Source organism: Pleurodeles waltl, chromosome 10, assembly GCF_031143425.1.
Source record: "Pleurodeles waltl isolate 20211129_DDA chromosome 10, aPleWal1.hap1.20221129, whole genome shotgun sequence".
NCBI lineage: Eukaryota > Metazoa > Chordata > Amphibia > Caudata > Salamandridae > Pleurodeles > Pleurodeles waltl.
Window position 1 is genome coordinate 764,422,955 of NC_090449.1, and position 21,899 is coordinate 764,444,853.

At 42.3% G+C, this 21,899-nt stretch overlaps 1 protein-coding gene across 1 annotated transcript in view; it reads right to left on the reverse strand.

Moving 5' to 3' along the window:
* Window positions 1–21,899, reverse strand: part of GAD2 (glutamate decarboxylase 2) — a 508,839-nt gene that overhangs the window by 317,417 nt on the left and 169,523 nt on the right. The window contains exon 8 of the mRNA XM_069211360.1: window positions 5,645–5,724. Within this exon, the coding sequence (XP_069067461.1) occupies window positions 5,645–5,724 (80 nt within the window). The remainder of the gene's footprint in view (window positions 1–5,644; window positions 5,725–21,899) is intronic.

Here is a 21,899-nt window from a genome sequence, read left to right on the forward strand (position 1 = left end):
TCAGGGGCCTCTATTTTAGGCAGCAGACCCCTAGTAAATAGAATCAGCGGCTCATGTTCGCTTGCTTCATGTTCTATTACCACCATATCGACCATATATCCCCACAAACGAATGTCTAGTAAGAGGTAATCAATATGGCTCTTATAAGCTCCTCGCCTAAAAGTGGGACAAGGTTTAGCATCTGAGCAGGAGCGACCGTTGCAAGTGCGGAGATCATATGCAAGTGTGATGTAAACAATTTGATAGGCTGTTCTACTCATTCTGAGACTTTTGTTCGATGCTAATTGCAGGATACCCCAATGGATGTCCTCTTCTTGATAAAGCTCTTGGGCCAGAAGATAAGGCTCAAAAGTGGCATTAAAGTTTCCTGTAACTTCCTGCAGTTGTTCTCTATTCTTACCTCTCTTATATCTAAATGGAACCCTCTATTTTTATCCTGGTGGGGTAGATTAGATTCTCTTAAGATGATGCTGCTTCCTTTAATTATTTTCTATTTATCAAATGTCCCAATTAATATCTCATGTCAATATTTTAAGAAGGATAACTCAATTATATCTAAATTTTTATGGAATAATAAAAAACCCAGAATGTCCCTTCAAAAACTACTGAGCCCTAAATTTCCAGGAGGAGTTGATTTTCCTGACTTTCGCTCATACCATACAGCCTTTTTCCCTGAGACGAGCTTCTTTTTTATTGAATGAAGATGAGTCTATCATACCACTAATATGGGTTGACATTGAAAGATATTTTTTTAATCCTTTCTCTTTTTTAGAAGTGTTAACACTAACACAGAAGCCTGCTTCTATTGCTCTTCCGATTTTGAAAAATTCCTGTAGAATTTTACAACCTGTTAATGTTCCATATAATAAGAATAAAGATCAATTTCTTAAATCATCAGTTTGGTATAACAAATATATCAAATTGACTAAAATAACTATTTATGGGAAAACATGGCACATAAAAGGATTAATATGGGTACATCAAATATTGGACAATAGGGTTCTTCTTTCTTTTATGCAGGCTCGACATCTATTTTCTTTTCCATCCTCATTTGCCATTAAATATGGTGTTTTAATAAATATAGTGAACAGTCTATATAAACATTTTCCAGCTCAAGAAACATCCTCTATTTAAGTTTCACCAATTAAGAATCCCTTATTAAATTCCTCACCAGCTTCCCGTATTCATCATGTTATTACTGCCCCTCCTGAAGGAAGACCTAAATCTACCATAGAATTACAATGGGAGAAAGATTTGGATTTCTCCTTTCCAGTCTCCTTGTGGAATAAAATTTGGATTAAAATGAGGAAGTTCTCAAGAGAGGCAAAGGCAATTCAAACTTTATTCTTTGTGTATATTAGATTATTAATTACTTCAGGGTCCTTACATAAAATGGATTCTACTACTCCGTCCTCTTGTTGGTCCTGTACAGAGCCGTCTTCCGATCTTAAACATATGTTATTTGACTGTCCTTTCACATATCAGTTTTGGGTAAAAGTTTGGAATAAAATAAATGTTATATTTAATGCTAAAATCACTTTTAGTTTCACAAATACATTTTTGGGAAGTCTTGCACAAGAATGGTCTCATTGTCAAAATGGAAAGGTTTTAGTTGAAGCTCTGATATTAGCTGTTGCATTTCAACAAATTACTAAATCTTGGAATGATTCTTCTAGTTTATCCTTTCAAGCTTGGTAGTATGGTGTATGCTATAATCATAGACTAGATAGAGCCTATGTGTCCCCTTCGTCCTTTGCCATTACAAGAGATATATTATAGTTACTCATTACAAATTTCCTAAACTCTTTGTCCTACTCGTCAGATACTCATTTTCCTAGAAATTACGAGTTTTCTAAATCTCTGTGTATTGTTTTCTGTTACAGTGTAGGTATATATTTCTATATTCTCATATTTATATATACATTGAAGATATATTTTTAGAATTAATGGTGTTACCATAAAAGTTGTTTCTCTTAGGAGAGAAAAATGAAATTGAAAGAAGTTGCATGTAATCAAACTATTATTGTACTATTTTTTCAAACTTTGTATTGTATTTCTATGAATTGATTATTGTATTATTTCTTAATAAACTTTCTTTTAAACTCTAAAAAAAAAAAGGAGTGATCCCATAAACGTTTTATTAGACCCCAGCAATAGGCATGGTTTTACAGACACATCTATGTAAAGGGAGCCTCACTTTGCCCTTATATCAGACCAGACCAACAGCTTTGGGTCACTGCTTTAGCAGTAGACACTCAAGACTTGCAAATGCAGGATTTTACTGGGTGAACTCCCATGAATGGCCAAATGAAAACGATAACAGAGTAGAATGCCAGCCATTTTTCATAAAGGCATTTCGGTAAGGTCTCTGCCTTCTTCATCTGAATCAGAATTTCAATTCTGCTATCAGTCATAGAAGAAAAGGACAATTAGCAGATGCAGAGTAGCAAAAGATGATGAGTTCCACGTATGCCATAGGTCTCTTTGTTTATTCAGCCTTCACCACAAAGCTGAGAGCTATATGAAAGGGATAGACTCTTCTCTTTGATGTAGTATGCTGTCATCTCTACATCTTCATCCAGCAACTTTACCAGGGGGAAAATACTTCTACACAGTGCCACCACAGACATCTCCTGAGATCAAGACCAAACTGCTAATCACAAATGAATCACCAATCAGGAGACTCTAGAGTTGTTTATTTTACGTGGTGACACGAGGTGGAGTGGAGCAAGTGTACATTTCATCATGCCAGAGACATTAAGTAAAAAATTAGAAAGAATTGAGAGAGAGAGTTAGTTAGTTAGTTAGCTTATATAAACAAGAGAAATCCTCAAGAAGCAATAGTGGGGAAACATATTTCTTTAGTGCATTTAGGAATATGTGCTTCATCAGAATAAATGCTTTTCAAGAGAGACAACTATTCCTTGCTATGGAACCATTATGAGTGGCGGAACACTTTGTATCTCAGTCAGGGATATCTTTCACTGCTCTGTATACCTCAGTAAGGGAGCCACAAAATTTGAAAAATGTTTTGCTGCTAGAATTTTCAAATAATCAATAACAATTTGAAGGAGTTGTACTAAGAGTTTGTAGGCTATAAAGTTGACAGATTGACTAGAACGTTGACAGTTTGTTCAATTATGTTTTTACCAGTGCTCAAGAATTTACAACACAACTTTACTATTTTGGTCTTGTCTCCACCTTAGTAGAGTAAGTGTAGCAATAACAACATTTCAATGCTGTAGCAAAAACGTTAGTATGTAAGAAGTGAGCTAGTCAAACCGTCTTCTGGACCAGCCACCACAGAGAATTGAGCTAGGAAAGGGTCTCCGCTGCATCACTTGAAATTAGATAAATGATGCTCAGTACTAATAACAATCATTTACATTAACCAAGGACCACTTGCAATTGTAATACTCTGTTTAAGTCACAAGGTACATCAAGAGGACAGCAAAGGGGCTCATGCTTAACTGCACCAAAATATGCTCTGTGAAGGAGGAAGTATCATTCAGGGATCCAGTAATATTGCTGGAATCTATACTTCTTTTCCAAACATATGTTATTTATTTGATTAAGTGCACAGTAAAAAAAACAAAAATCATTTTTTTCACACAGTGCTATTAAATGTCAGCGAGCCAAATAAGAATGTTGTTTAGTCTTCAATACACTTCATGCTTTTGTGTGTTTTTCTCTCTTCTACTGCCTGGAAATGTCCGATCAGGTAAAATAAGTGCCCGTCATCAAAAAGGAGTGCTGCCAGTTGTCCCCACCAGTGACCACCAGCTCAAATAAAGCACTGCAGCCAGATGTGCCAAAACAACTCAGTGGTGGAAATAATTATGCAGTTTGTGTATCTGGGATTGTCTATGGCTTCTAGCAGCTCAGTAGCCATGCACCCTTTTTCCAATGAAAAATCACAGGGAATGGGGTACCGAAAAAGGACTTGGAGGATATATGGCCCTAAGGGGTCACACTTTCCACATATGGGTAAAATTTGCTGAATTACTTAGCAGTCTTTTTAAAAACGTTTTACATTTTCAGTCAGCCATCCCGCCAATCTCAAAGACAACAAGGAAAAAGAATTACAGATTAAAAAATCCACAAAAATAATTCAACATATCATTTTAGAGAAGTCAAGTGATGGGTGGGGGGCAAATTAGTAGGACATCAATGGAAAAATACCTAACCTGCGTATAGCTATTACATTTGCACAAGTCTTTGTCAATTGTATGTTTTTGGATTCTGGCACTGCATGGAGAGTGCCCAATCATTTAGTGAGTGAATATGCTGTACAATCAGCAAACCTGAGACACAGATTAATTTGAACAATCAAGTTGTTTTATGACTACAGCATCCTGGAGTTTTCTAATAATGGAGACCAATAGGCTGCAGAACCAGTTTTCCACTTAAACACCATCCTTTTCCTCGGTTCTTGATTTCTTAAAGAATAAGGAGCAGATTAAAGAGCCCCTAGCACCTCCTTGTGCCACATTAGCGTAATTTTGTTTACGTTAACGTGGCCCAAAAAGGCCAAAATCACAATGCCAAAATTACAAAGTGGCTCAATGCATGCATTGCACCACTTTCTAATCCTTTGTGCTGGATTATGCCTGCGCCAGGCAAAATGTATGCAAAGGGGGCATTCCCCCTTTAGAGGGGGCTGAAAAAATGGTGCAAAGAAATCTAAGAGGTTTCTTTGCGTCATTTTGTGTGCACTTTTAACGCCTGCTCATAGCAGGTGTTAAAAGGAGGAACACCATTGTTTACAGTGGGCCAGAATGGGCTTTGCAGGATTAACGTAAACATATTTGATGCTAATCCTGCAAAGCTCAAAAGTTCTTATGCGAGTTCCCCAACTACCGCCATTCTGCAGCCTATCTTAGATATGGTGCACTCATGGTGGCATTAGGGGGGCGCTAAGGGGCGCATGAAAAGTGGCGCTGAACTGGGTGCAGCGCCACTTTTCTTAAATCTGAGCCCAAAGTTTTGCTCAGATCCCGTGCTACTGTTATCAAAGGTCATGATGCTGAATACTGGGTCTGAGTATTATTCATTGCACCTCATGCTTCTTTACTCCACTCCAAGACGCACTTTTTCTCACTCAAGCAAGTTATTTTTCACCACTGCTTTCTCTATTTGTTACTGTTTTCCCATCTTTTTTCCTCCTTCCTTCCTTTTTGTGTTTTCTCTCTTTTGCTCTTGATCAAAATCTGTTGAGGAAAAATAAGTGCTGGTCTCAAAAACATAAATGCTGTTGGGCCCCACCTGCAACCACCAGCTCAGCCTAAGCACTGATGTTACCACTGATGTACATACAGGCATTTTTTCCATACTTTTATTTCGTATAAATAGAAGCAATAAGCTACTAATAAAACCAATGAATAACGTTTTTGCAAAAAAGAAGTATACACATACCTAGAAAATACTCTCTTTTTTCAACTGCATTTCCATGAAACATTCTGAAAATAATGGATATCACTGGTTCAAGCTCGAATGACACTTTGTTTTAAGAGCTTTCCTTTGGAAGCAGCTGTTTGGTGTAATATGCTTCTCTGAGCTCAGAAAAGCAATTTCAATACTAATAGAACGATCACAGTTTACTTCACATCTGTGATGAGAATGCATATTCCAAATCTCCACTTACCTTTCATCACATTTGATCAAAATCACACTGTCAGTACCTATTCCCAAAGCTGCTGCTCCTTTCTTTACGGAGAAGTGACTCTGAAAAGGAAGGATTGGTTTTTATTTATTTTCTTTTACAAAAGTAATTTACATTCAACTTTACCGAATTCACATTTCTTCAAAATGGTTACATAACTGCATTATATGTAATGGAAAAAGTGTGACATTTCATTCACGCAGACCTACTTCTCTACATTTTTCTTTTAGAATATTATAATGGATACAATAATATGTCATTTGCTTAATTTTATTATTAATGACTACATATTGGTATATGGATTCTTGCAAGACAACATACATTTGGAGACTACTGGAAGTAGAAATGTATGGCCGTACAAATCCTTAGCGGCACTATTTCCCATTAAGTGTTACATGAGCAAAATATCATGATAGATGACCAGCGAATCAATTAGAAATGTCAAATCATGAAATTAGGTAAAGAAGAGCCATGTATAAACGGTGGCAGAAAGAGAAATGTGGGTTTTTCATATTGTCAGAACCCCTTTCAGAGGGCCTGGGGCACGCAGGGGATACTGGGCCTAACCGTGGTGTTTGAGGCCTTTTACTCCTGATGTGCTCGGGCTGACCTACTATGGATCCTGAGCAACTGGGCAAAGTACCCCTTCTGCACTTTCCTTTCAGTGGTAGCTGTGGACGAGTGGTCAAAGGCTCCCTTGGGGGAGCTGGGGGAGTGTAGATACAGGTAAGTGAACACAACTCATAAATTAAAGTGAACACAGTACAAACAATAAATCACTTTTATAAGAAAAAGAAGTATTTTATTTCTAACTCTACACTTGCAAAGAAATAAAGATACTCATATGCAATAATACACTTCCCTTGAGGTCAGGCTCTAGTAATTGTCAGGCAAATCCATGTCCCAACCTCTACCTTGTAAAATGCTCAGGATTATTCCCATTCACTGGTGGCCGCAATCAGGAATGTGCACTAGTATGTTGAACTCAACAGGTCACCTTTGACTCCTTATTTATTAGTCAAAAGTGTCCTTGCTGATACAGCACCGTGATTAGCAACGAGCCTTCGGGGCACCACTGGTATTACCTGCTTCGGTGGAATGGAAGTGTTCAGCTGCACAGAGAGTGCCCTCTTGGTGGGAGCTCCTGAGTCCAGATACCGTTACGCGAAGACGGGCAACACTTGGTTCACACGGAAGCACCCTGCAGCCATAGACTCTCTCCTTCGAGCAGCGCTGACAACTCATTCAACAATCAGAGCCGCATTCACTTGTCAATACAATATAAATTACTCTCCCCTAACAAGAAGGGTAGGTGGGGGGGGTTTCTCAGGCTCCCATCTGGAGCTCCAATAAAGGTGAACGTCTTCAACGGCGTCCCTGTGATCCTCTTGGAATCAGTCAGGTGCAGTTGGTGAATTTGACCAGTCACAGCAGTAATCCTCTTGCCTGGACCATGGCGCAAACACTTGACCGCAGGGGTACCGACACCCTCCTCGTATACAGGATGGCCGCTTTACTCACAATCAAATGCAGACCCTTCCAGTTCATTCGCTTGCATTTTGGAGGTGGCCCTTCGGGGCACACAGGGGGTCGTCAATCTTGGCAGACACAAGTCTCACCCCTGGCCCAAATAAGTTCAACTGTGGTCCCCTCTGGTATATGAGATCATGGTAGTCAGGCCTGGTACTTCCCGCACTGGGCTTTTCACATGGTTTCGATTACGGCAGCCATCTCCTGATATACAGGGTTCTCTGGACTGTTCCTGCACAGGGTAACAACCTGATCAGTGTGAAGCCTTTCTCCTCACATGTCACTCATGGAGGCGCACGTGCTGCAGGCCAGGTGATCCCCTCACCCAGCAGTGAGAATAGCTGGCCTTGGCTTCTACTCGTGGTCACATTCAGAAGTCTTGGAGGGCTTCCCTTTCTCATGCAGTATGTCTGGCTGCTTGGCAGTTGACAAAGGCCTCAACGCCCCTCCTTGTCATCCATTTCCAGACGCCAAAATGTGATTTACGGTCTGAGTCTTTAAAGTTTTATGTTGGGGTTCTGCTTTGTTTGAAGTGTCCACTTCTCTTTTTCTTTTGTCTCCTTGAAAGGATGTCTATCACAGCAGGCATCACTGCGCAGCTGACTGACTCACAACACAATTCACTGGCATGACCAGAGTTCACACCTGGATCTCAGCCACAGTGATATGTGCATCAAAAGGTGAATCCCAGGCTCCCAGTCCTACTCTTTATGATGACCTTATCAGTCCCATCTCCTGGTCAGCACACTTACTGTCCAGCACTATTCTCTCTATGCATTGTACCATTATAAGTACACATACAGTCAGAACACACATTATGGGCCTGATTTAGAACTTGGCGGATGAGTTACTCCGTCACAACGGTAACGGTAACGGATATCCCATCCGCCAAAATCTAAATCCCATTCTATCCTATGGGATTTAGATTTCAGTGGACAGGATATCTGTCACCGTTGTGATGGAGTAACCCACCTGCCGAGTTCTAAATCAGGCCCTAACTCTGCAAGCACTGATCAGCACCGAAGCTTTCCTATACTGTACCAAAGTGTGCTATCTGTAAACACACAAACTGCCAGCACACACACTCACAATGTGCACAAGGCACAAAGCTTCACCATTCATGTATTGTGCATCATGCAAGAACGCACACACCCAACACATGCTTTCGTTGTGCATGCAATACACAGCACTACATTTTTCATGGTATGGTATGCAACACTCCACATCTACCTGATGTAGGTCAAGGGTGAGTTACACACACAGCAGCAGAACTTTTAAAAAGGTCAGTGAGCCTGTAGGCCTCACTCCAGTGACACAGGATATAAAAACATTCCACTACTACTGATCACTATACAGTATGCTGTCCCCACCATGCTTGCACTGCTTTACTTCTGGTGAAGGTGCTAGGCTTCCACCACTGTCAAGATGGCGCTTTGGGCACCCCTCCCAGTCCAATAAGGCTGCAATTTATGAGACAGGCCTATGCCACAGTGTAATCTGCGTTCGTCTATGGCAAACAAAATCAGCATTAGGGATCCATAAAATAGTGCAGTTGAGGCCTCCGGGGCATGGGGACATGTATTTAAACATGCAGAGGACGTTTCCTTCCCAGCACACATTAAAAGGGTAGAAACCACAAAGAGGAAAAAATCACAAACATGATAAGTAGCGCATACAAAGAAGGATAAAATGTTGATAGCCAAGGGTACTGGATCAGCAATATGCGAGTGGACAAAAAGACAGTTAAACAGACAAGCAAAATGGAGTGAGGAAACAGAAGGCGACATATAATAAATGATAAGATAGCATGTGAACTTTACAACAATGGTAAATAGAGAGGCAAAGGGAGGGAGGCATGATTGAGAAAATGAGCAAGGAATGAAAGGGAATTTTGAAAAGGGGGTCAAAAGAAAACTGGAAAGTGGAGATTAAGGAAAATAATGGCAGGATAGAGCAGACAGATGAAATGGTAAACCGAAATATGATTTTCAGGATCATGATATTTGACCAGTTCAAGGCAATACAAGCATTGGCAAAGTCAATATGTCAGTCCATTTTGTAAGTGAAAAGTGTCTCTTCAATGACTGGCACACTTATGGGTGTGGTTGGTTGAATGTGATAGTGCCTGGATGCATAAATGCATTTCTGGAATCCTTATTGAATTTTCAGACTTTGCTTGTTCAGATTTGCACTATCACTCATTCATCTTGAATGACTGTTTATATTTCCACTCAGTAATCTTATGTATCAGGCCAGATTTGCAGAAGACATGGTCACATTTGCACTATTATACAATGATAGTTTATTTTCAGATTTCTGCCATCTCTCACTAGGATTCAGTAGGTGCTGCCACGTTTTATTTGGCAATAACGCCACAAAACCAAATGCATTAACATTATAGTAAGCCGTTCTCATATATAAATGACTTTATGCTGATGCTGGTGACTGTACATGTCTTCACATTCTTCCCCAAAGGTAATTCCTTTATCTTCTTCTTCTGGCTTACAATGACAGGGCACAAAGCTGCAGTACCAATGGTCATTATTAGATGGCCCTCTGAAAATAGTAGAAGAAATGTGGTACTTAAGATCCCACTGGAAGGCAACAGAAGCGTGCTGTATAGTCTCTCTGACCTCTATTAGAGGTCCATCTAAATTCAGCTGAATGGGTGCAGTACAACAGATTTTTTTTACAAGAGGTCCGTCTGAAGTCAGCAGAAAGAGTGCATTAGAACATTTAGTTACAAGATACAAGATGACCCACTGAGAAATACAGAAAGGATTCAATGTTGCAGGTCCTTAATTGAGGTTCTTCTGAATTCATTAGAACGGGTGAAGAATCTCTGCTCCTAGATGTCCTTCTGAAGTTAGATGAATGGATTCACACTATGATCAATCACAAGAAGCCTTGTGCACTCAGAAGTCTCCCTCCAGCACATATGAAAGTAACAATGTGCTTTTTTGTCTCGAAATTGTAAAATTTTAGAGGCGATCTTGCATCAAAGAATCCAATCTTGCAAGAATAAAAATTAAAACAACTGTGCAAAGAAAGCATGTTGTGTTCTGTGTTCCCCTCATAGTGGCTTTATAAAAACGTTCAATAAAAACTCAGGTAATGCTCCAGTGGGAAGGAATGGGCAGTGAAACTAAGATGGCTCAGAGAAGGAAGCATCAAAGAGCTCCTCTGACACGAATGCTGAGGATGTTGGACCCCATGATCCAACAGATACAGCATTTAGGGTCTTGGATTATACTTTAAATGATATGCATAAGCATGTACCGTTGCCTCCTTTTAGTATACTTATGCACATGAATGAATGCATTTATGTTTGCAGACGAGCTACAAGAACAATATCGACAAGAACACTGGCCTAGTCAGAATTGGCAGTGCTTGGATTTATCGGTAATAGCTTCTGAAGAATTTTGTTTCCAATTATCATAAAGAGTGGACAACCCAAATGATGTACAGAAAGGGAGCGTAGATATGAGTGAAGCAAGTGTAGGCGGGATCAGACTTATGCACACCCACATTCATTTGAATGAAATCTACATACCCATAACCGTATGCATGACCATGAATCCTTTACGTTCATTTTCATAAAATAGTAGAAAATAACCTTAGCATTTGCTCTAATACATAGTTTTTTTAATGCGCCAAGTGTGGTGGTAATTCTAGGTTGTTATGTCCCCTTGTGATGCACACCCCTGATCCTCTGGTGGTGCTCAGGGAAAGATGGGCTGAGGATGTGGGCAAGATGGATGACGGTGATTGGCTGGAGGTCAGGATGGCTACACACACGCTTGGGTAATCATAGCCAAGCTTAAACGTCAGTTCAAATATTTCCAATGAGTTTGCTATACACCAGGTAGTCTATTTAAGATGTGCCAGGGCACGGATCTGAGGTGCAACAAGGCTGTGGTGTGTTTGAAATCCAACATCTATATACATAGAAGGACAAGATGTGTACAGGAAACAAATAAACTACAGACTGGTTGAATTACATGGAAGAACTGCGACATTTTGTATCTGCTTGTCAAAAGACCGGATTCTCATTATGACAATGTGATTTGGACTTTAATGTTTTATCTTTACGTGTTCAAGATATTTCCATATGGACTATAAACTACTAACAAAAGATATATACTGATTTACTTTAGCGTGTGCCTCTATGTTTGTAGATTTGTCTAATTAACAAGGTTTTTCAGGTTAAGCGATGATGGTGTTTTCCCTTTTGAGAGCACCGCTTTATTGATATTCATGCAATTTAATATGTGCCAACAGGGTCTTTGAGCATCAAATTTCTCCGATATTTAACACCCCCGCTTTCACATTTATCTTTAAATTCCACACTTTTCAAATATTGTTGATCTTATCTTTGCATCATATATGTGATGCTGCAGATGTACTCCTTTTTCAATCATCACTACAAAATGTACAACTGCACAATACAATGCAATGACTAAAGGAGGCTGATCCTGAGCCCACTCTGTGTATTTGTGTGTGTTGATGATGTCATGACGTTCTGTAGCCTGACCTAAAAAGAGGATATGAGAGAGGGGGAAGTAATAGACTGATAAGGGCTGAAAATAATTTCTGAAAGTATTGCTGTAAATGAAGTCTGAAAGAGAAAAAAAATGAGAGGAGAAACGATAGAAACTTAAAAGGTCTCAAACTAAAAAGAGAAAGGAATAAAGAAATAGTAAATTATATGTGACAGGTGTTGGAAGGGGACTTGAAAAAAGTGACAGGTTATGGTTGCAGGAGTGAGACAAGAAGTGCTGGAGAATCAAACAGTTATCTTCCTCTCTTTTCACATTGCACTCTTACTTTTAATGTACTAGTTTTATTAACTAGCTGTAAGGTCATCAATGCAACATGCCCATGAACGTGCCAGCACTGTTGACCGTTCGCGCTGGCCATTTATTTCCCTCCTTCCTTCTGTCTCACTCCAGCTGTACCTCCACTACTCGTCGCCAATGTGATGAATGGACTGTGTATTCTGACTGATAGACATTCAGCTAACCAATGGCGGCTGGTGACATTTGAAAGTGGTAGGGTGTAAATGTTCGTGATGAGCGAGTGCAGCGAGCAAGCCTGTGACTCATATGGGGGGCAGTGGAGCTCTCCCCATTAGAAACGTTTGTAAAAAAAAAGAGCGGGCAAATTGTGCATTTTTAAGTAAATGTTAGAAAGCAAGAAGGTTAATAAGGCAACTGTGAGAGCGTAGTTATGACATCAATAAAAAGATTTCATATGATACTGATGTAAGTAGTTGCTTAGAACCACAGAACTTCAAAACAGACTTTGGGATAACCATGCTGAGTACCACACAGATTTCCTTATTTATTGCTATAGCTTTACGAGTGAAATCTACTGAGGAAATACAAATGCAGAGGTACTTTCCAGTTTGAGCTGTGAATTAGGGGTGATTTTGTGGGTGGAGCCAAGGGCAGAGTTAGTGGCACTCATTTAATGGGACTGAGATTTTCTAAAAATGCAGGTGTGTATTATGATGCCCAGACACTGCTACCACCTGTACTGTATTCCTTTTGTCCTTGCATTCAAATATTTAGTAACACTTTACCTGCAGTACCATCCAGAGAGCTGGCTCTTCCAGCATTATAATCAAATTAAGTTAGCAAAATCCTAATATTATCCTAATGGTGCCACTGAATACTTTTCTGATCATCAGGTAACACACTTGCCACAGTAGCCAGGGAGTGTAAAACACAGAGGATGTTTGATCATTCCGCAAGTGTAATAAATATCACTTGCTTTAACTTGCTTACAACTCGGTGTATAAACTAAGCAAGTGAGTCACTTCAATCATACCAAATTAATTGTGCTACTAGGTATTGGTATTGACATAACTATAAAGGGAAATATACTATTACAATAAACTGACGGCTTACTCTTAAGTGCATGAATACAACAGCCGATGTGTACCAAGGTCTCTGCAACATATGTCAGTTGCTGGTAGAAAGTAAACTACTATGCTAATGTACTAATAAAGATTTATAATGTGTTGTGGTTATTAAATATATGCTCAAGGAAGCACATATAAGCTGCTTACAGACTTGCCATGTCAGCTTTCTTCAGATACACTATTCCCTTTGTCTTTTTCCAATGGGACATCAGCAGTAAATAGTTTGTAGTTTTATTTATAGCTCTTCATGTCACACCTAAGTCCCTTTAAATAAATCATACTATAGTTATACTAGTACCCAAATGCCACTCTACCAAGATGGAAAGGATGAAAAAAAGCCAAATTTGCCTCACCAGGATTCATACTTGTCACTTGCAGAACGCAGAAGGTTTCAGCATGGTGTGTTCAACTCGCTGTGACATCCAAATAATCCTCTCTACCAATTATACCTGCTGTAACCAAATGGCTGTCTCTTCAAATATAACCACAGTCCATGAACGAATCACTATTTCTATGCCTTAACACCAGTCACCGTGTTTTGTTAGATAATGTCCTGACAAATCAACTGGCTTGAATTTCACTTTTGTTTGAAAGCGCCTGCTTACAGCAAACCAACCAATCAATCAATCAGGGTTTATAAAGCGCAGCTACTCACCAGTTAGGGTTTCAAGGTGCTAGGGGTGGGGGGGTGTAGCGTATACCGGAGGTGGATTAAAAAAAACATGTCTTCAGTTCCTTCGTGAAACGGGGGAGGGAGGTGGTTTGTCTGATGTGGATGGGTAGGGCGTTACAGGTGGTGGCGGTGAGGAAGGGGAAGGAGCGTCCTCCTGTTTTGGTTTTCTTGATGCTGGGTACTTCTGAGAGAGAGAGCTGGGCTGATCGTAGGGTCCTGTGGGGTATGTGGAAGTTGAGTAGCTGGTTAAGGTAGGCAGGTCCCGTGTTGTGGAGGGCTTTGTGTGCATAGATGAGGATTTTGAAAGTGATTCTTTTATCAATGGAGAGCCAGTGCAGTGTGCGTAGGTGTTGTGAGATGTGGCAGTGTCAGGGTAGGTCGATAATCAATCTGGTGGCGGCGTTTTGGATGTTTTGCAATTTGCCGTAGTCCAGTCTGCTGGTGATGAGGGTGTGTGTGACGATCTTTCTATTCTCAAGGGGGATCCATTTGAAGGTCTTGCGTAGGAGGCGGAGGGTGCGGAAGCAGGTGGAGGTGACTGACTTGATCTGATGGTTCATGCTGAGGTGGGGGTCCATGATTCCGAGGTTGCGGGCTTGGCTGGAATGGGTGGGTTTCCGAGGGTGGGTGGCCACCAGGAGTCACTCCATGCGTTGGATTGAGGGCCCAGGATGAGTACCTCGGTCTTGTTTGTGTTGAGTTGAAGGCAGCTATCTCTCATCCAGTTGGTGACTGCTTTCATGCCCTTGTGGAAGTTGTGTCTGGCCTTGTCTGGTTCATTGGAGAGGGAGAGGATGAGTTGGGTGGCGTCGGCGTAGGAGATTATGTTTATTCCGTAGCTTCTGATGATGGTGGCTAGCGGTGTCATGTAGACGTGGGGCTGAGGGAGGATCCTTGGGGCACTCCGCAGGTGGTGGGTGTGGGTTCTAAGAGGAAGGGGGCGAGTCTCACTCGTTGCGTTCTGTTGGAGAGGAAGGATTGGATCCAGTCGAGGGCCTTGTCTCTAATGCCGGCTTCGTGGAGTCTTCTTATCAGGGTGTGATGGGAGACTGTGTCGAACGCTGCCAAGAGGTCAAGTAGGATGAGTACCGCCGTCTCTCCCTTGTCCAGTAGGGAGCAGATGTCGTCTGTTGCAGACAGGAGGGCCATTTTGGTGCTGTGGTTTGACCTGAATCTGGATTGGCAGATGTCAAGGATGTTGTGGCTTTCTAAAAACACGGTGAGTTGGCTGTTGACTGCTTTTTCAATAACTTTCACAGGAAATGGAAGTAGGAAGATGGGCCTGAGGTTTTTGAGGTCGGTGAGGTCAGCCGATGGTTTCTTGAGGAGGGGGTTGATTTTGGCGTGTTTCCAGTCGTTGGGGAAGGTGGCAGCTGCTAGTGAGCAGTTGATGGTGAGGTGGTGCTTGGGGTTTATGGTTTCTGCAGCTCTGTTGAAGACGTGATGGGGGAATGGGTCCGTGGAGACCCCAGAGTGTATCTACTTCATGGTTTTTCAATGTGTCCAGGTGGAGGTGTTGGGTTTGTTGGTGTCGGTGGTTGGACGGGGGGTCCTGCACTTGGGTTGTCCTTGTTGAAACTGTCGTAGATGGTCTTGATTTTGTGGTGGAAGTAGGTGTTGAGTCTGTTGCATAGATCCTGTGATGGTGGATGTCTGTTTTCTCGCTGTTGGGTTGGACAAACTCCTTGATGATGTTGAAGAGTTCCTTGCTGTTGCGTGCTTGTGAGGAGATCCTGTCTTGGATAGCCTTCTTTCTGGTGTTTCTGATGAGTTGGTGGTGTGCGGTGGCGACGGCTTTGAAGTTGCTGTGGGCTTATGGGGATTTAATGTTTCTCCAGATTTTCTCAAGGTGGCGACAGGTGCTTCTTGATTCCCGGAGTTGAAGGGTGAACCAGCTGGCTCTCTTTGCTTGGGTGTTGTTGTTCTTTTTGAGGGGGGCCATGGTACTGGCGCAGTGGTTGATCCACTTGTGGAAAGTGTGAGCTGCGGTGTTTGGTCATCGTTGCTGGCGATGGTGGGTGCGGCGATGGCAAGGGTGGTGGTGAGCTGATCATCGGTTATTCTTGTCCAGTTTCTATGCAATGTCTGGAGTTGAGGTCTGGTGATGTTGAAGGTGCAGTGAATGCATCGGTGATCTGTCCATGGGAGTTCTGTGGTGTGGCTGAAAGTATTGGAGGTTCCTGTAGTGAAGATGGGATTTAGGGTTTGTCTTGTTGAGTGTGTTGGCTCTGTCACGATCTGTCAGAGTCCTATGTTGTGGAGATTGTCGAGGAGGGATGCGGTGTTGGATCTTGTGGTTTCTCGAGGTAGAAGTTGAGGTCTCCCAGCAGGGTGTAGTTGGTGGCTGCGATGGCTTGTGCGGATATGAAGTCAGTGATGGAGTCGACGAAAGGTGTGCTGGATCCGGGAGGGCAGTAGATGATGGTTCCCCTGATGGTGGATGTCGGGCTGGTGTGTAGCTTGAAGTGAAGGTGTTCCATCAGATTAGTTGCTTCTTTGGAGTCTTTGGACTGTGTGTTTAGGTGGAGGTTGGACCTGTGGACGATGGTGATCCCCCCCCCAGGGCAGCTGGGGCGATCTTGTATCCCTAGGGAATGGCGATGGCAATGTCTAGGCCTGAGGTGTTGTTGTTCCGGGTCTCGGTGAGGAATGCGACATCCGGGGTGATGCTGTCGAGGAGGTCACAGATTTCAGTGGAGTGTTTATGAACCAGTGGGGTTTTTAATGGCCTAAAAAGAAATGGCTTGCATGCAGACTACCTAAACTCGGTTTAGCTAGTCTGCATGCAAGCCATTTGCTGACAAACCATAAAAACAGCACACAGGGCTGAGGCCGGGGCTCGGGTTTCTTGTTTCAAGTCACTGAGTGAGTGGTTGTCATGACAGTGTTTTCTGACCGCAGATGCATTTACTATTTTCTTTTTTCCTGGCATCTGTGTGTCTTGGGCTCCCTAGGACCTCACCTCTGAAATTAATTTAATGGGATATTTTGAAGAAAAAAAAATACAAACTGTCCTTCGATGCGGGTGAACTGGGTCAAATGATTTGCGAAAACAGTTTTGCACTGCTGTGTCTTAGGTCGCCGGCACATGTAGAGGCATGCAAACCAAGTTCACCGAATTGCAGGATTGAGGAGGAGTCAGACGGGCTGTAAACTGTTGGCAAAGGAAATGGCATGATGACAGCCTAAATCTATTGTGAACATTTGATTTACATTTGAGTGAAAGGCGAGTCTGCAAGCATTTTTATAGTTTTGACACAATTATAGAAATGATAGCAGGCACGTCTCTCGCTCACATGTAAATCAAATGTTTACAATAATACATACATCTCAATCAGTAATACATCTGTTATCTATTCTCCTACAGAGACAGAGGGCTGCGTGACCACCTGGTGCTTCCTACAATTGGTACAGGTCAGAGGTGATTTATCTATTTCACCAAGTTGTAACTATTACAGCACTATTTTTGTGCAGCATGCATGCTAATATTACAAAAGCATTAACACGTCAGAAACATTGCATGCTTGACACAAGTTACACGTATTACAACTATTTCAAATTCACAATCATATAACGTTGTAATAAACGTAACTTGCGTCAAGCTGAGCATGGACTTATTTCCTTCCAATCCTTGACCAGCAGCAGTGTTTGTGTGTAGGCTGAACTGCAGACACAATGGGGCGCATGCGCACTTATAGCAGGTGTGGACGGAATGGAAACTGGGCTTGATGCGACAAGTAGAAAAACAAGCATTTGCAATGCACTAAGGTCTCGCATTTGTCCAAGTTACAGCTATTACCAGTTGTAAACTCCCAACCGGATTTTTCTTGCCATGTTAAAAGAAAAAAACAGCGTGATCGCGCTGCTACAGTTCACTCATAATGAAACCTATTGGCAAAAGTGCAATTATGTACGTAACCGGCAAAAGTGCAATTGACTGCAATTAACTGTGTAACAGGGTCGATATTATGCAAAGCGCTCGACTTCTGCCAAGTGAGATCACGCTGCAAAAATAGAGAAAAAGTAGTCCACAAACCTGACGGGAAACAGCGAGCCTTGCATGTTTTCTGTACTTGGTTGCTGTGCTCGAGGAGGGCTAACCACCGGAAAAGGCATGACGTATGCGTGCCTTCCACTAATCAAAGCATGCAGATTCTAACCGGCAAGCCCACGAACCATTGAAAGACACTGACGTGACGTGGACGGTGCTCTGAGCCCTTTTCTAATTCCTAAAGCGTCTTGCTAGCGATACGCTTGCGCAAGCACATGCAACGTAGGCTTGACCCTAAAAAAACGAAAATCAATGCACCCAGGACATGCAGCTGTGCCCGTGCAACTCACATTACGTGTTGTTGAAACACTAGCAAGCAGCGGATCTTTAATGCAGCCAGGCTACAATCACTTCAATCTCAACATACAGATTAATTTCAGTAAAGTTGCTTCTGTCACACACTCCTTCCATACATACAATTCTGAATTAATAGCAGACCAGACTGCCTGCCTTGCTTTAGCTCAGGCAGTGACTCTGAGACTGCGGTGGCAGAAAACTAATCTCTCTGGCTGCAGTTACCTCTCAAAATGATGCCCCATTAAAATGGTACCCTATCACCTTGACATCCTCCCCCTTTCTCATCAAAGTCCTTTTCAAGAAAGAAATGTTGACCTACGTTGACAAACTTTTGTGGAGATATTTGTGAAAGTAATCAACTGTCAAAGGTCTTTTCTTTACATCGACACCGAGATGCCTTTAGTGTCCATGAGCATTATTATCATTAAACTTACTTGTTGCTTGCTATGGAAACTATTCAAATACATGCCATAGGCTGAGCCCATTAAAGCAAGTTAGCAACAGTGCCTGTCTCTCTTCTTCATGCCGTGCGAAAGGAGAGAGAGAGAGAGAGAGAGACAACCTCTGCTCCTCTCATGCCTGCGCTGCATCATGTGCACAAACTGCACCAGAGGCCCCTACTAATACCACTTCTATTCTATCAGAATGCTGCTCCTGCTGTTACAGTGGTGTCTGGATTGGCTAGGGCAGGCAACCTCACCACTCATTACTGAGACAGGGGTTGCGGTTTGGAGTCCCCAGGCTCACTAATGCGCAGATGGTGGAGATACTCTTACAGGCCTCTAGTGCGCATGTCAGGCTGGCTGTGGACAGGCAGCCGTCCAATCTGACATGCGCACTTGGGCCCAGGTGCACTGGATACAGTTGTAGTACTGTCTATCAATATTGTTAAGCCCACCCCTCATGCCGACAGTACCTTAGGAATCGTAGTGTCTAAGACTCTCGAATACAATGCAACACTGGCCTGCGGCTGAAGACTGACTGCCATGGGACACTTTAAAGTGTTAGGAATTTGCTCACATTTAATTGCGGACCAGAGAGGCCAATATATAAGTGGGGAAATGCCCCAACACCCTAAGGGATGCAACTAACGTGAAGATTGTTGCATCACATCTCCTTTGTTGTTTTGAGCTGTCTATCCTGACACAAACCACCTGGTATTCCTGTTTTTTGGTGCTTAGCTGTTGGTTTATTAGCTGTCTGTTATTAATGATTTTTTGGTGCTTAACTGTTGGTTCTTTAGGATTGTTAACCGAGTACTTCTTTTTCTGGACCGCCTATACAAAGGCCCAAATTTAAGGATGACCTGTGCCATCTAACACCACATTAGCGTCATTTTTCTGATGGTAATGGGACGTTAGATTGCCAAAAACCCGTGCCATATCTCCGAAGTGGCACAATGCATGCATTGCGCCACTTTGCGACCCTTTGTGCCACACCATGCATACACCATGCATAATGTATGAAAGGAGGTGTTTCATCGGAAGGAGGCACACAAAAATGTCAGAACGAAAGCTACAAGATTTCACTGCACTATTTTTGGCGTAATTTTTAATGCCAGCTGAAAGCAGGGGTTAAAAGGACGCACCCATTGGAATAAATGGGCCTCCTTCCACTTTGCTCCACTAGTGTCAGAATGTTTTACGTTAGTCGAGCAAAGCGCCACAATAGCATCAAAAATGTTAACGCTATTGTACCTAATACTGTAATAGTGCCCCACATCTCAAATATGTCGCAACCATGGTGGTGTTAGGAAGGGCGCAAAAAAAGTGGTGCTTCACTTTGTGAAGCACCACTTTTCTTAAATCCGGGACAAACTGTTTTGTTCCTTTCTTTTCTTGGTGCTAGTAGGATGCTTTATGATATTTGGTACCCAAAACATATTTCTTGCTGTCTTGTGAAATGCTGTAATGTTTTTGTGCCTGGTACACCCTATATAAAACAACACAAATAAATAAAGAAATAAATTTAAATTTCAAAACAATTCTATCTCAGCCCCCTATTTTGATGGGGCTTCTACATTAGACAACTAATGTAGGTGCCCAAAACAGCACTTTCTAACAGCATGGATTAGATTTTTCATTTTGTATCACAAAATATAATGCATTTTCAAGGGGGTTGCGCTGTACCACCTGCCTGCACAGCAATGGGCAGACACAGACCCCGATGACTGCCAATCACGTGGTTGCAGCAGTATTTCCATGTCAAACTGTGGTGCTACTAGCAGAGTAAAAAAATTAAGCAAAAATTTAAGACATACATACATAGTTCACACAATTCTATTTTGTAGGGTAGTTGCGGCCAGACTGCTTTGTGTATCAGTACATGCCTTAAGTAGCTTGTGGGCAGGTGCTGGTCTAAAAACAGCCTCTCCCACATCTGTACCCCTTCTGTTGTGTGTCTACTACCAGTAAACAGTGGTCACTGTAGCAGCAAAAAGATGCACAGCAATGTTGTTCTGTGGGAACAACAACATTAAAATATACTACTTTAAAAAAAACTGTGCACAACACTGTGCTTCAAGCTTCCCTCTTTGGAACAGCACAATTACTCCATCATATTCAGGCCCTCATTACGGCTTCGGCTGTCTTTTTTAAAGACCCCTGAAGCTGCTGCAGCCAGCCTACCCCCAGTGCTGGCGGTATGTTGGCCACCCAATTAGGAGTTTTTCGGTGGGCCAAAGGGTGAAAAGAGCGTTTCCGCCCACTGGCTCAGTGGAAAACTCACCACAACATTGACGCCGGCCCATAATCAATCCGGTGGCAATGTTGTGGTGCGTCGGGTGTGACAGCACCCGTCGCACATTTCCTTGCACGTAATTCAGGCAGTGAAAAGAGCACCGGGACTGTCCATGGGGGCCCCTGCACTGCCCATGCCAAGTGCATGGGGAGTGAAGGGCTCCCCCTGGGGCCCTAGATGCCCTCTTTCTGTCAGCCTCTGCATGGCAGTGAGACTGCCATGCAAAGGCTGGCAGAAAGGTGATTTGTAATCCCCAGCAGTGCTGCCATGGTGGATTGTGACCGCCGAGACCGCCAGGCTGTCGACAGGCGGTAACCTGGTGGTGCTGGTGGTTGGACCGTCACCCATCTGCCACGGTCATAATAGGGTCAGAAAGCCCTGTCTGAAGTGGGCCAACCACCATTCCGAGTGTACCGCCACACTTGTAATGAGGGCCTTAGAGTTCATAGTAGTCACACAGCGAAGTGATAGGCTGTGGTGCTGAGTCGGCAACCAGATTTGTGATATATTAACCTTTGCAATGTTACTATATTATCATGAACAAGTTTGTTCAGTGATTTTCTGAATTGTATAGTTATTGCCTGCTGCTCAAAGTATTGCCTTACATTACTTACTCATCTTGTAATTAATTACAGGTGCAAGCCAAACATGAGTACAAATATTGAGCAGCTTAATGGCAATTAACAGATCTAATACCTTAAAAATGTGGGAAATAAGATCATAAGCAATGACCCCTCTCCCCACGCGCACAACTCAATAAGACATGCAGATAAAGGAATCCACAGTTTATCTTTGCTACATATTTTCCTGCACCACACTTTCACACAGATTGAACCTAAAAGTAAAAACAATTGTTCATGCCTGCATTCGAAGGATTCTGATTGAATCTCAGCATCTATGTAAATTGTGACAATATTACTATGAATTGTTTAACTTTTAAATATGATACATTTTTATAGAAAATGGGAAGAAAGGCAAGCCCCCTGAAGATCTCTTGATATTGAAATCCCTCTGTTCAACA